The sequence below is a fragment of the Cydia pomonella genome, chromosome 6, assembly GCF_033807575.1.
Source record: "Cydia pomonella isolate Wapato2018A chromosome 6, ilCydPomo1, whole genome shotgun sequence".
In the NCBI taxonomy this organism is placed as follows: domain Eukaryota; kingdom Metazoa; phylum Arthropoda; class Insecta; order Lepidoptera; family Tortricidae; genus Cydia; species Cydia pomonella.
This window is the reverse complement of record NC_084708.1, coordinates 1,235,023-1,248,451: the sequence shown is the minus strand read 5'-3', so window position 1 is coordinate 1,248,451 and position 13,429 is coordinate 1,235,023. Positions and strand designations below refer to the sequence as shown.

At 37.8% G+C, this 13,429-nt stretch overlaps 1 protein-coding gene across 4 annotated transcripts in view; it reads left to right on the top strand.

The window, feature by feature from the left end:
• Nucleotides 1-13,429, top strand: part of LOC133518613 (uncharacterized) — a 218,949-nt gene that overhangs the window by 22,870 nt on the left and 182,650 nt on the right. For all 4 annotated transcript variants that reach the window (XM_061852279.1, XM_061852277.1, XM_061852278.1 and 1 more), the window contains exon 2: nucleotides 4,020-4,172. In XM_061852279.1, the coding sequence (XP_061708263.1) occupies nucleotides 4,069-4,172 (104 nt within the window). In that variant the 5' untranslated portion in view covers nucleotides 4,020-4,068. The remainder of the gene's footprint in view (nucleotides 1-4,019; nucleotides 4,173-13,429) is intronic.

The window sequence follows — 13,429 nt, the reverse complement described above, 5'->3', positions numbered from 1 at the left end:
ACACATCATTAGAACTAGAAAAGCAATAGTTGACAAGTTCACGCAAATGACTTTCTAACGGATTCATCATACAATCATCATGTTAGCTGACAATATATAAACCTTATTGCCAGGACATAAGAACCATTACTGTTCAGTTTCTAACTGTTACAATAATCGTCGTAAGAGACATCAACATGTTTTGCAGACGGCAAGTATAATGTGTAATTAGGAAACACATAAACATTAGTCGCACTATGTAGAGGTTAGGTTAAAAAAACCACTTTATTGCAAACATTACAGTCCATATACATGAAACAAAAAACAAAAATATTAGGTATTACATATAAAGTATCTTAAATCTAATATAATTTAGGTATTTGCCTCCTTCTGGGACACCCGGCACCTTAGCATGCGATCGTACCCATTGCCTCAAAATGGGGTAGTCTGGCTTCTCTCTATTCCTTCAGGCTTTCAAGATGCTGTTGGGGCTCCCCTGCGTCCTGCGCATGAGCGACGCCGCGTGCGCAAACATCGCTGATGCACTGCAGTATCGTGGGAGCCCCACAAGCACCCTGAAGCAGTGTTGGCCGAACGGTTCAATTTGTACTGGTTAATGGTCAATTCTAATTAATAACGTTCGGCCAACACTGCCCTGAAGGCATTATTATACTGTAGGTACTCGAAGAGTGACAAAGTTTATAGATAGCTCATAGAAACGGGACTTAATAATGTGTTAACACCGTGAAAGGTTAATCAGTGTTAAGTTTATTGATGTCAAATTTACCATGTTATTTTTTTCTTTCAATCTTTTTTTTTTGGCCTAAAAACGATAAATGGCCTAAAAACCCAAAAGAAAAAATTCTTTTCTCAAACTTGCTATGAAATGATGACATGACTTACGTCAAATTAGGTCCGGAAATACTACATATCAGGTGCGATGAGTGAAGATGATATGTGAAATTTCATACAGCCTTACACACCTAGGACTGTAAAGCAACCTTCTTTTGTTTTTTAACGTCAAATTGTGACACAACGTCTTGGCATTCAACCATCAACAAATATAGGTACGGTACGGTGATTTGTTGTGCCTATTCGTTGCTAAGCAACGGCGGTAGCGCATCGCGCATGCGCGCGGACTTACGCGCGTAGGGCACCGCTTGGTAGAGTGGCGAGCCGAGTAGTTCGCCACAAAACATATTGACTACATTTTTTGTTTTAATTGCAAGTTTGAGAAAAGCACTATACAAATCTCGGCGAGAAACGGGGTTGCCGGCCGCGTATCTCTATCCGGCTTCGCTACGCTCAGCCATCTATAGGTATCTACTTGGCCTGCAACCCTACGTTTCCCGGCCTCTATAGTAATGTACTATTACGCTAAGAACAATAATTCATTGCGAATCTCCTTAGATATAGAAGAATCCAAGTAACGTTACCACAGACGGGGTTATCAGTTGATCCTAATTCTCACGCGACCGCAAGTGCACTAGAATGCACAATGTTGGGAACCTTGCGGTGATGATGAACTGACAAGTAATCGCAAACATCTGCATAAGTCTAGACATGCTTTAGGTAAACTGTTAGCTATTTTGTACAGGCATAATGGGTCATACATACATTTTAAGGTCAAGTTTCTCCTCTGGATTAAATGCGGTGCCTGCGGTATTTCCGGACCGATACCGGCACTTACAACCCGGTGTTGCGGGTGTCTATGGGTGATGGCAATCGCTTACCATCAGGTGATTTGTCTGCTTGACTGCCTCCTATATCATACACAAGATCAGAGGACAGTTGCTTTTTTACTCGTCTCTACGTATTGTTTTGGAATTAGTTGCCAAGAGGACGCTCCTTTCCTATATGTCGTGGCATAAAGCATGAGAAAGATGTTGATGAAACTGTGCATGTGAGGCCTTGCCTAAGGTGTTGTCAATGCCGGATTTAGAGGTCTGGAGGCCTCGGGTAATAAAGGAGTGGAGGCCCCCTGGCCCCAAATTATTTTCCAAATAAAATGGTAAATTTTCCGAAGTCTCTATTGTGGGGGCCCCTCTTTTGTGGAGTCCCCGGGGCTGTAGCCCCGTTTGCCCTAAATCTGGCCCTGGGTGTTGTATTACCTATTGTAACAGACCAGCAACTAACAACTACTAAAATTAATTTTTCATTTCCCATGCTGTGAGTCATTGTTGTTCTAAAAACTGTGCATAAATTGATACGTTTCTGCTCTAGAGCACTGTAAGTAAGTTTTTTTTCTCCTTTTTTAGGGTTCCGTACCCAAAGGGTAAAACGGGACACTATTACTAAGACTCCGCAGTCCGTTCGTCTGCCTGTCTGTCCGTCTGTCACTCATGAACCGTGATAGACAGTTGACATTTTCAAAGATGATGTATTTCTGTTGCCGCTGTAACAACAAATACTAAAAAGTACGGAACCCTCGATGGGCGAGTCCTACTCACACTTGTCCGGTTTTTTTACGATTTAACCAATTAAGATTTTGGTCTTAAATGGATTTGTTGTACAATTTCCATTCTGATTAATTAACTCCATGGGGTCCATAAATAACGATATTTTTACTTACATTGTAAATCGAAAGTACCCTTAAGAAATACTACCTACTGAAGTTTATACTTAGCCAAATTTTTTAAATGCTCATGAATTTTACTTTCCTTACATTCGAAAGGAAGAGTAAAGTGTTTAAACTCGGGTGGTGACTCCATTTCACCCTTTGGTTAACAATCTACTATTCGTATATGGTACTATGTATGTCTAATACGCAAAAGGGGATTATTTTCGCAGCATTTTGTGTCTGTTTCCTTAAGAAATTTTACAATAAAACTCATCACTCTCAGGAACACAACCTATTCTTACGTATTGTATCTGTAACTAGTCTTATACAGAGTATGTGAAGTAATAGTGTAGTAATATTTACAAAATATTACTTGCAGATACATGACAATGAGTACTAAAGTATAGACAAGCTTAAACAACTCTGATTAGTTAGGGGCTACAAAAATGATCAATGGACGACTTGCCATCGCCACCACGTAACATATCTATTAAAGTTTATGTTCGTAATACGGAAGCTCGCAACAGCAGTAACCATTTACTATTTTATACCAGATAATTTGAAATAGAGGTGTATTGTCAAACTTGTGTTGTTGAAAACTTTGTAGCGACGTAAATTTACTGCCATCTGTCGACACATGATTAAAACTTTTGACTTTGATCCGTATTATTTTACTGATATGCGTTAAATATCAAAAAGTCGTCGTCAGCATACAATTCCTCCATCGTCACCTTCCTAATTCGTCCATATTCCTATTTTGACTACAGTCCCAGATCGTCCATATTCCTATTTTGACTACAGTGCTCGCTGGTCTACATTATTACACCATCCATTATCCTGGCTGACTCTATAAATAAGACAACATCGGCACTTTTCATTTACTTTTGCTCTGTCTTTTCCAACTGAAAAGTTTTATTGGCCTGTCATTTTGACCTCCACCAATGTCAGCACTATAGACCATATAGAAATGTGGACGAGTTGGCACTGTGGACCATATAGGAATGTGGACAAGTCAGGAATGTGACGATATAGGAATGATGACGTATCAGAACAGTGGACAATATTAGAATAATGACAAGTGAAGAAGTGACGAAATAGGATTGTGGTCCTGAGCCAAATACAATAGAAGAACATAAAACTCACAAAACCTACCGCTCAGGCTAATAATATATCAGTAAGCGTCATTTTAGATCTGGGGGCCTAGCCAAAATGACAATCATACATCAACAAACTTTAAACGAAAAGAAAAAATACAGGTATCTGAATGAAAAGTCACATGAATATAAAATTTCCATAAATTATTTTACCGAGCCAGGGCGCGGGATTAGAACCCGCGACCTCTGGATTGAAAGTCGCACGTCTTGAAAGTGCTATCATCATACTGTTTAAAGGTGAATTATGATATAATATAATAAGATAGTTGTAAGTGTGGAAACAAAAAAAAAATATGAGTGTTGAGTCGTTTTTTTTTTGTTCATAGATAAGTGACAAGTGACCAACGGCCGACGAAGTGACAGTTTCAGTGCAAAATGCCGGATACCCTGTTCTTGTCCACGGGCGTCAGCTTGGGACTGCTAGCTGGGATCGTTTCTGGAGTATGCTATATTTTCACAAATGGACTCACGTGGCCCAAGTAAGTATATTCAATAAAAACAGAAACTAATATAAGTACAGTCACGTCTGAAAACATCAACACGATCGAAGTGCCAAAAATATGTATACGTGACTTTATGGCCATATATTAGGGTAGTGTATACATATTTTTGGCACTTTGTCCGTACCGATATTTTCAGACGTACCTAGAGTACGTCCAAATCTCATAACTAATGGACCGCGTCAGAGCTAGTCAGAATGGCATTTTAAAGTTGATTGCGAGCAGAATTAATATACTGGTGCATTGGCTAGATCAGGGGCAGATTTTTGAATCTAGATCGCTCGATTTCCTTTTAATAATATCTCCACGACTAGGAGTACTGTGTGGCTACCACCAGTTCGGCACTGGCATAAACGCTATCGAATTAAATATATACGGGCGATAAAGAGGCCAAATTTCGATTTTCACGGTAGGCCCTCAGGGCCTGCCTCTATCGCTCTTCCTTATTCGAAATTTCAATTTTCGGGTTTCGCGGTAGACCCCCAGGCCTTATATAGGCCGCATCGTTCTGTGGAAAGTTAGGAAAACGCGCATCATCGATTTCTTGCCATCTAATACAGCGCATGGTCAACAGATGGCGTGAATATCAAACGTAGAAACCTCTGTTTTATTTGTAGCCTTATACCGGTAGATGTCGTTACGAACCACTTTATATTGTCTTAACGGACACGAGAGTACAAGTACAAGCTGGTAAAATATTGAATGGCATTTGTGTATACACCGTGTTTTTATTGAATTCCGTTAACTTCGGGGTATTGGTAAGTACGTTTAAGGAAACTACATGACATAGTTAATTTTCCAAAAAAACAAAAAAAATTTTTTTTTTAATTTATTTTGTTATAAAAAGTAATTAAATATTACATATAGCATTGTTGTTGCACGGGCATTACATTTATCTCAATCAAACCATTGAAAACTGTGACATGTCAATGTCATTTCGAACATCGATCGTCCGAGATAGTACCTAAGTTACGTTTAGTAGCAAATGTATTAACCCGTACTAAACACTAATCAATATGTGAACGGGCTCTAAGGTAAGTGTACACACTCGTAAGAGCTTTATAAGATAAAAATAAAATATTGATTATCTCCGAAATGGAGTTAATTAGAATACCGGTGTCTTTGAGAAAGTTAATTCGCCGTTTTTTAATTTAAGCTCAGGAATGCACCCTTGAAATTAACGCAAATCAAAAAAACACGTAGTATATTTAAATGCTTACACAATAGGAAAGAACGTAGCTAGGTATATACCTGAACATATTTTATGAGTTTATGACACAATCACCTTACGAAAAACGCCTCATTGTCAAAATATTAGAATGCATATAGATACCTTATGATTTAATGATTTCTACAGAGGAGATTATATTTGACGGCAACTGTACTTCCCATATATGGAAAGTGGAGGTAAGGAATGAAATCTCAATGTACCAAAAAGTGTCATCAAAAAACCTTAAATAGGTGGCGCTACAATACCTAGAATACTTGAAAAAAAACAAATCATAGACAGCGCACTTCACTCCGTCAATAACGCCTAGGTTCTTAGCTACTCTAGCGCTACTCTGGAGAGATTTGAAACTATTATTTATAGCTGACAACTGGACACTTGCAACAGTTCTACCATAAGAGATTTCACTCCTTTTAATTCCACACTCCATATTCCCATACTAATGCGAAATTTGTCAGAGGATGGCACATAATTAAAATGTTCTTATGTTAAATACCTACTTCTTTAACACTGCTTGAAAATTTATATTAAAAGTAAATAGAGAAGTTATGCCTACCTGTTCATTATTCTACCTATGTACTTATTATCATAATTTTATAGCACTATTTCCGCAAATGACTTACTCCACAGGAAATAATAAAAGCGCAAACACAAAAATGCAGATACGTTCCTTGAATTTTTACAATTACCTACTAATTTATTCATATAAAATCGACCGTCAGATACTATCCAACGTTTTCGTCACATCCGTAGTCATACGATTACAACAAAAGAATTTAGTAATCGGATGCCAACCGTGACTATACCACACCAAAACAATTTCGCCCATGGGGACCCGCTAACTTAATGATGACATATAGGTTAGTTTTAATCGAACAACGGAATTCATGAAAATTACTTTTCAAACCTCGTATCTCTCCAAAAACATTAAGTCGGAATTATAACCTTGGTACAGTGTAATTAAGTTGAAAATCGAAACGTCCGCGTAATGTTGATGGGAGTTTGATAATTAATCTATAGGCCGTATCGGCCATATGTTTCGGTACATCGACCACCTGTGTCAAAAGGGGAGTTTTTGAATGTATCACAAACATAACGAATACAGTGGGGAAAACACTAACTAAAAACGTCACATATAGATTTGCATTAAGCGCGCGACAGCAACGCCTTCACTGACCGCAAAGTTAACTTGGCGCTGTAATAAACCGTCAGTCCGTTCGCGCCAATCGTAATTTCGAACGCATTTTCGGTGGCCATTTTTAAATTAGTTTTTTTTTAATTGGTGGACCTTGGCAGTCTAGTTTTCGTGTGTGTTGTGTTTTGTGCTAGTGTTTTTGGATTTAGATAATTCTGATTGCTGATATAAAGGTATGTCCTCATTTGGATTTTGTGTAAGTGCTTTTTAACTTTAAAAAGTGGTAAGTAAATGTTTTTTAAAATGTTTTTTTATTGATTCAATAAAATATTAAAAATAATCTGATAAAAATACATTTATTTTAAATATTATATATTCTGTGGGTTAGTTTACCTACAATGCAACATTTTTTTTTTGTATCGTAAAATAAAGCCGATAAGGCAAATTAAATAAACGAATGAAATTTTAAAGAAAAAACTCAACAATAGTACCTATATACTAGAATATTTTAGGTAATAAAATATTTTTTATACTAATAAATTAAACATACAAACTTGTACAGAAATAACATTGATAAACTCGAAAGGCCTGAAATACTTATTTTCAGTCCCAGGCTGCCTGATTGTCAGCTGTTCGCAATAAAATTGCCCGGAAAGCTAATTTAGAAAAGCAGTGCATCTGTGTCCTTCTCCCTCGTGTACAGACTAACCATTCGAACGTTATGAAATGATTTACATTCGATGAATATTGTGATGGCCCTTAGGCTGTAACACATAATTATGAACGTGAACTATATAAGTTTATCTCTATTTCGAAAAGTTATCCAGCAGCGGTATCATGGTCGTATTTTTATCACTTGTCTTGCGTCACTTTCGCACACTTACTGGTTAGAACGTGACAGGCATGGTGACAAATGATAAAAAACCGACCATCTTAGCCCTACAGGGTGGCAGATACTTTTAGCGCATTCCTTTATCCTGACTGAATATATAATATGACTACATATTGAGTACGTAATAAACAGACATAGAAGTTTTTATGGCAAAATAAAGTGTTTGACGAAATGAAATGTCGACATGTCTTAACGTTACCTATATAGGTACCTATATTTTATGAAGTGAAGATAGCTACCGCAAAATTCACAACACGTTCGGTTTGTTTTTATTTTTAAGTACAAAATAAATGTAATAAAGAAATTATGTAAAGATTTGTAATTAATTTGCATTCTTGAAATTTCTCGCTAATTAACAGCAAGTAAAATTTACATCTCTTCATTATTAATCTCTGACTGACTTTTCGATAACAGATTTATCGATGTTTAATTTTTTCAAACACACATTTAATTTTGACATTACGTGTGATGTCAAAATCAAAAGCCATTTTTTGAATTTCGACCGCTCCATTTCGTGTATTTCGTTCAATACTAGAGTCAGACCAAGCTAAATTAGCAGCGATTTTGACAGCCCAGCCTGTGCAAATGTTAAGTAAACGTCATAATTTCATAGATGTTTGACGTTTAAAGTAACACTTGCACTATCTGGGCTTTCAAATCCTGCCAACTTATCATGGTCTGACTCCATCTCCACTACTAGGCATTTAAATTCTACTAACAGAATTGAAAACCAGTGGTCATGACCACTAGATTCCCAATTTCTATTGCTCGTATTTCAAAAATCAATTCGCCGTTTTCCACAGATAATCGTGTAACGAAATCGAGCGCTCGAAATTCAAAAACGGCCCCAAAGTTTGTGTTCGAATGTCGCTCTCATGGCACACAGTTTTATCGTCTAAGTTGTTTCATGAAAGCTTGTGTTATGATATGAATTATGAATATCTTTTGTCTTTTGTTTCGAATGAGTAAATATGAGAATAAACGCCGAATGCCGTGAAGAATAGGAATGAATGAACCAAATTTTTAACACGCTTTTATTAGGTCGACCTGAATGTAACTAACTATGTAATGGAATCTAAGGTAACTAATTTAACCATCTTCCAAGGATCGTAGCGTCATGAAAATTGGCAGCTGTATGTAGTTCTGATGACAATATAATAATATGGTACTGTCGAACTGATCTGATGACGGAGCCGGAAGATATGAACTGGAACTTCATGATGGAACTTCGTACTCGTATCATAGCTGTGTTTGGATTTGTTAGAAAAGTCTTGTAATGAACTTTGACCACGATTAGGTTTCAAGGTCTGATGATGAAGCCGGAAGACAGGCACTGGCATTCCATGATAGAATATCGTATCATAGTCGTGTTTGCACTTATGGGAAAGGTCACGTAATGAACTTTGAAGCGTGTTTTTCTAGTGTTTTTTTTAAACTAGTCGCCATCAGAAAAATATTGTAGCGGCCGAGGCGCTCAAATATATCTGAACACGCACTCTAATGCCTTGAGAATAGAGGCGTGTTCAGCATGTTGGCCGTTGGCTCGATTCTACTCGCTAGACTGAGGTGATCAATCTCTAAATCGCGGATTTTTTTTGCTAGTAAAGCCCCAGTGGGAGACATACTCTAGGTACGTATTATTTACATCAAACATACCTACATACGACAATGTTGTTTAGCAGTTTTATTTTCGATTTCACCTAACAAACGGGGCTATAACCTAACAGTCACTCAATAATATATAGATATTACGTCCTTATAGGTAGAAAACACCCCAAAAAAGCGCTGGTGGCCTAGCGGTAAGAGCGTGCGACTTGCAATCCGGAGGTCGCGGGTTCAAACCCCGGCTCGTACCAATGAGTTTTTCGGAACTTATGTACGACATATCATTTGATATTTATCAGTCGCTTTTCGGTGAAGGAAAACATCGTGAGGAAACCGGACTAATCCCAACAAGGCCTAGTTTATCCTCTGGGTTGGAAGGTCTGATGGCAGTCGCTTTCGTAAAAACTAGTGCCTACGCCAAATCTTGAGATTAGTTGTCAAGCGGACCCCAGGCTCCCATGAGCCGTGGCAAATGCCGGGACAACGCGAGGAAGAAGAGGTAGAAAACACCCTTGACTCAGAAACAAATACCCGTGCTCTTCGCACAAATAAATGCCCTTACCGGGATTCGAATCCGGGATCGCCACTTCCGATATCAGCTAACAAACGGTACTATAATCTAACCTATTCAGTAAATTAGCGAACCGAATGTCACGTCCAATGTACGCAGTTAAGAGACACACGAAAGACGCCGCCATACTATCGTCGCATTGTTGTCTAATAGCGACGTTTCAGATTTCAACGGAACGGTACATCTACCGAGTCAGTTAATTAGCGAACCGAAGCGATGTCACGTCCAATGTACGCAGTTAAGGGTGCCTTTCGACCAGAGATGTACTATACTATGCTTACTATGCTATGTTTTCATTTTCATACATATGAAACGCAGCTCCAGCTACGAAATTCAAATGTATGAAAACATAGCATAGCACAGCATAGCACATCTCTGGTCGAAAGGCACCCTAATCAACGTACGAAAAGCGCCATCATTTTTTTTTATATACTACGTCGGTGGCAAACAAGCATACGGCCCGCCTGATGGTAAGCAGTCTCCGTAGCCTATGTACGCCTGCAACTCCAGAGGAGTTACATGCGCGTTGCCGACCCCATACCCACCCTCCCCTCGTTGAGCTCTGGCAACCTTACTCACCGGCAGGAACACAACACTATGAGTAGGATCGGGGTATCGGAGTTACACTCTCATTACAACACCATTCTAAAGTAACATGAAATTAACATACAGTAAACATATTATGTATGGTACTAGTTTAGATGCTAGAAATAAATTAGAGCAAATAAAAATTGTACACACAAATCCTCCACTATCTTTATTTTCTTTTTATAACATTTTTAGCAACGAAAACTAGTATCGGACATAGATATATGTGACGTAAATGTCCATGCTAAGTTTTATGTCATTTTAGCATGTCGTTTTCCTCCTTGACGGTCTATATATAAAAAAAAATTAAAACAAGACCTAAAAATTCTTCATACCAAAAATACAAAAAGATGTTATGGGATGGTAATTTTTCCCGTATAATACAGGTTGTTTATTCAGTCACCTGTAATAATTTACGGGCTGAATATATAGGCCATATTGAGCAAATTTTTTTATGGGACCAATCCCGAAATCGTAAAAAAAAAATTGGGAGAGTCAAATTTTTTTCGCGATTTCGGGATAAAAGTTGCTCAGTATGACCTGTATATTCACCCCGTAAATTATTGCAGGTGCCTAAATAAACATCCTGTATGTAAGTGGCCCTATAAAGCGTAACTTCGATTGTATCACGGCGGGAAATTCATATGACTCTTTTCGGTGTCGGAATTAGATACGGTGACGATTGCATCTGCACCGGTAACTGAGATTTTATTGCAATCGCTTACCAAATGCAGGCAAGTTCAAAACGAAAGTGGCGGACCCGCGGGAAATCGCCTTTTCATACAATCGTAGACCTCATTTCCCTCTCTGGATATTAACATTATTGACACACACAGCTATGCCACTACGTTTGACATTTATCGAAGTTTTTATTATTATAAAAGCTAGGAGCATTTTTAAAATTGTATGAAATCTGTTTACCGCACCAAATTTTTTCAATAATAAAAAAAATTAAAAAAGTCAAATGTAGGTTAGGGCTTGTTCGTCTACTTTTTGCCCCCTCCTCCCCCTTGGTGATATTTGGTGAGGTTCTTGGCGACCCCCCCCCCCACATAACCTTACGTGTATTTTTGTTAAAATTATGTAAAAATATTTTCCATAATATGCAGAGAGGAAAATGGGGACTACGTTTGTATGGAGAATCGGCCGTCCTATTTCCTCTTAAGTTCCACGCGGCGCACCATATATTTTGTTTCTAATTTTCATGCTTTACTCGAATTTTTAGCCCGATCAGAATAGCTATTCTGCTTCATTTTTTGGACTAACGAACGTTGCAGCGTGGATGTTGCAAAACGCGGTTACGTATTTACCGTTTTGTTTTCATTGTTGCTATTAACGCTGGTTAGATGTGGCCTTTAATTACTAATCAAGGCGACATTTTAACAAGTTTGTCGACCGTTTTCCAAAACTACAGCGAAAACCAAAGACATTAGATAGTGGCTTTTTTTCGGCAAAAAAATATTGAGACCAACGAACTTGGAATAAGTAAAAAAGTCTGATCTAAATAATGGCCCAACGTGTATTGTGGCGTGACTCAACTCAACTGTACCCCTAGTGTAAATTTAGTCGATAGCGAAACGTGACGTACGCGTTTGCGTTAAGTCTCATTTTGTACGGGTTTTTGAACAGCGCGCCAAGCGGGACGTTTTGGAAAGTCAAAAATCTCATACAAAATGACAACGCAAACGCGTACGTCACGTTTCGCTGTCGAAAATATTTAGACTAGGGGTACTGTACTGCGTGCTGTGTGCAGCTTGACGACTTTAAATTTTGTATTATCGCGCGAGAGATTTGATATTTTAGCCAATCAAAGCTTTTATAGTCTTTTTGATACGTGTCAGATATGTAAGTATCAATAGGTATCAATCATGTGGACCGTTTTTGATGACAAAAGTGTTCAAGAAGCTTCTTCATTCCGTCGCTGTTTTAATTTAAATTATATTAATCAAGACAACATTTTAACAAGTCTCTCAACCGTTTCCCACAAATCGAAAGCCAAAACCCAATTATTCAAAAAGTGACTTTTCGCCATAAAAATGAAATGCTACAGACTAATGTAAATTATTTACATTATATTATGAAACGTCAGAAAAGAAGCATACGGCACGCCTGATAATAATCGGTTACCATAGCCTACATAAATATGTAAACTTTTATTAGAATAATAGGGGATATTATTTCATTGTTTTTATATTGTTGTGTGTTGACGATTCTTATTGGGAGATATTATTTGTGTTCTTTTATTAATTTATCGTTTTTATTTTTATTGTTCTCGTATTTTCGTAAGTTTTGACATTGTACATTTATATTTTGGATTTTTGTAAGTATTTACCTACTTACTGTTTCTCTTATTTATTCTAATTGTATTGACAATCCTTATTGGAGCTATAATTTTATTTCATTAGTATTGTTATTATTTTCATTTTTATTATTTTTATTTTGACGATCATGATAGAAATTCTTATATTTTTGACATCAATGCAAATTTATTATGTAATTGTCTTTCATGAAATAAATCATCTAATCTAATCTAATCTAATCTATTACGCAAAACTCTGCGTGGAGGGCGCCACTACCACATTCTGAGGTCTCACCACGAAACACGAAAATCTAAATTTCTTTATCTGCCTCTCTATCACTCTTGCATATTCGAGCGATAAAGAGGCCAGATAACGAAATTCCGATTTTCGTACGACTACTTTAATTCATCAATAATATCATAGGAAATCTTTTCAAAAAACTTTTAAAGGCATAGCATGTGTAACTCTGGCGGCAGAACATAGCAGTAATACTCCCTATTCTTGTAACGTTGCCAAATCTACCCCAGGCGATAGGATTACCTTAATTTCAAAACCCTTCTTCTTCTTCCTCGCGTTGTCCCGGCATTTTTGCCACGGCTCATGGGAGCCTGGGGTCCGCTTGACAACTAATCCCAAGATTTGGCGTAGGCACTAGTTTTTACGAAAGCGACTGCCATCTGACCTTCCAACCCAGAGGGTAAACTAGGCCTTGTTAGGATTAGTCCGGTTTCCTCACGATGTTTTCCTTCACCGAAAAGCCACTGGTAAATATCAAATGATATTTCGTACGTAAGTTCCGAAAAACTCATTGGTACGAGCCGGGGTTTGAACCCGCGACCTCCGGATTGCAAGTCGCACGCTCTTACCGCTAGGCCACCAGCGCTTAATTTCAAAACTAAACCAGGTTAATAAAATAA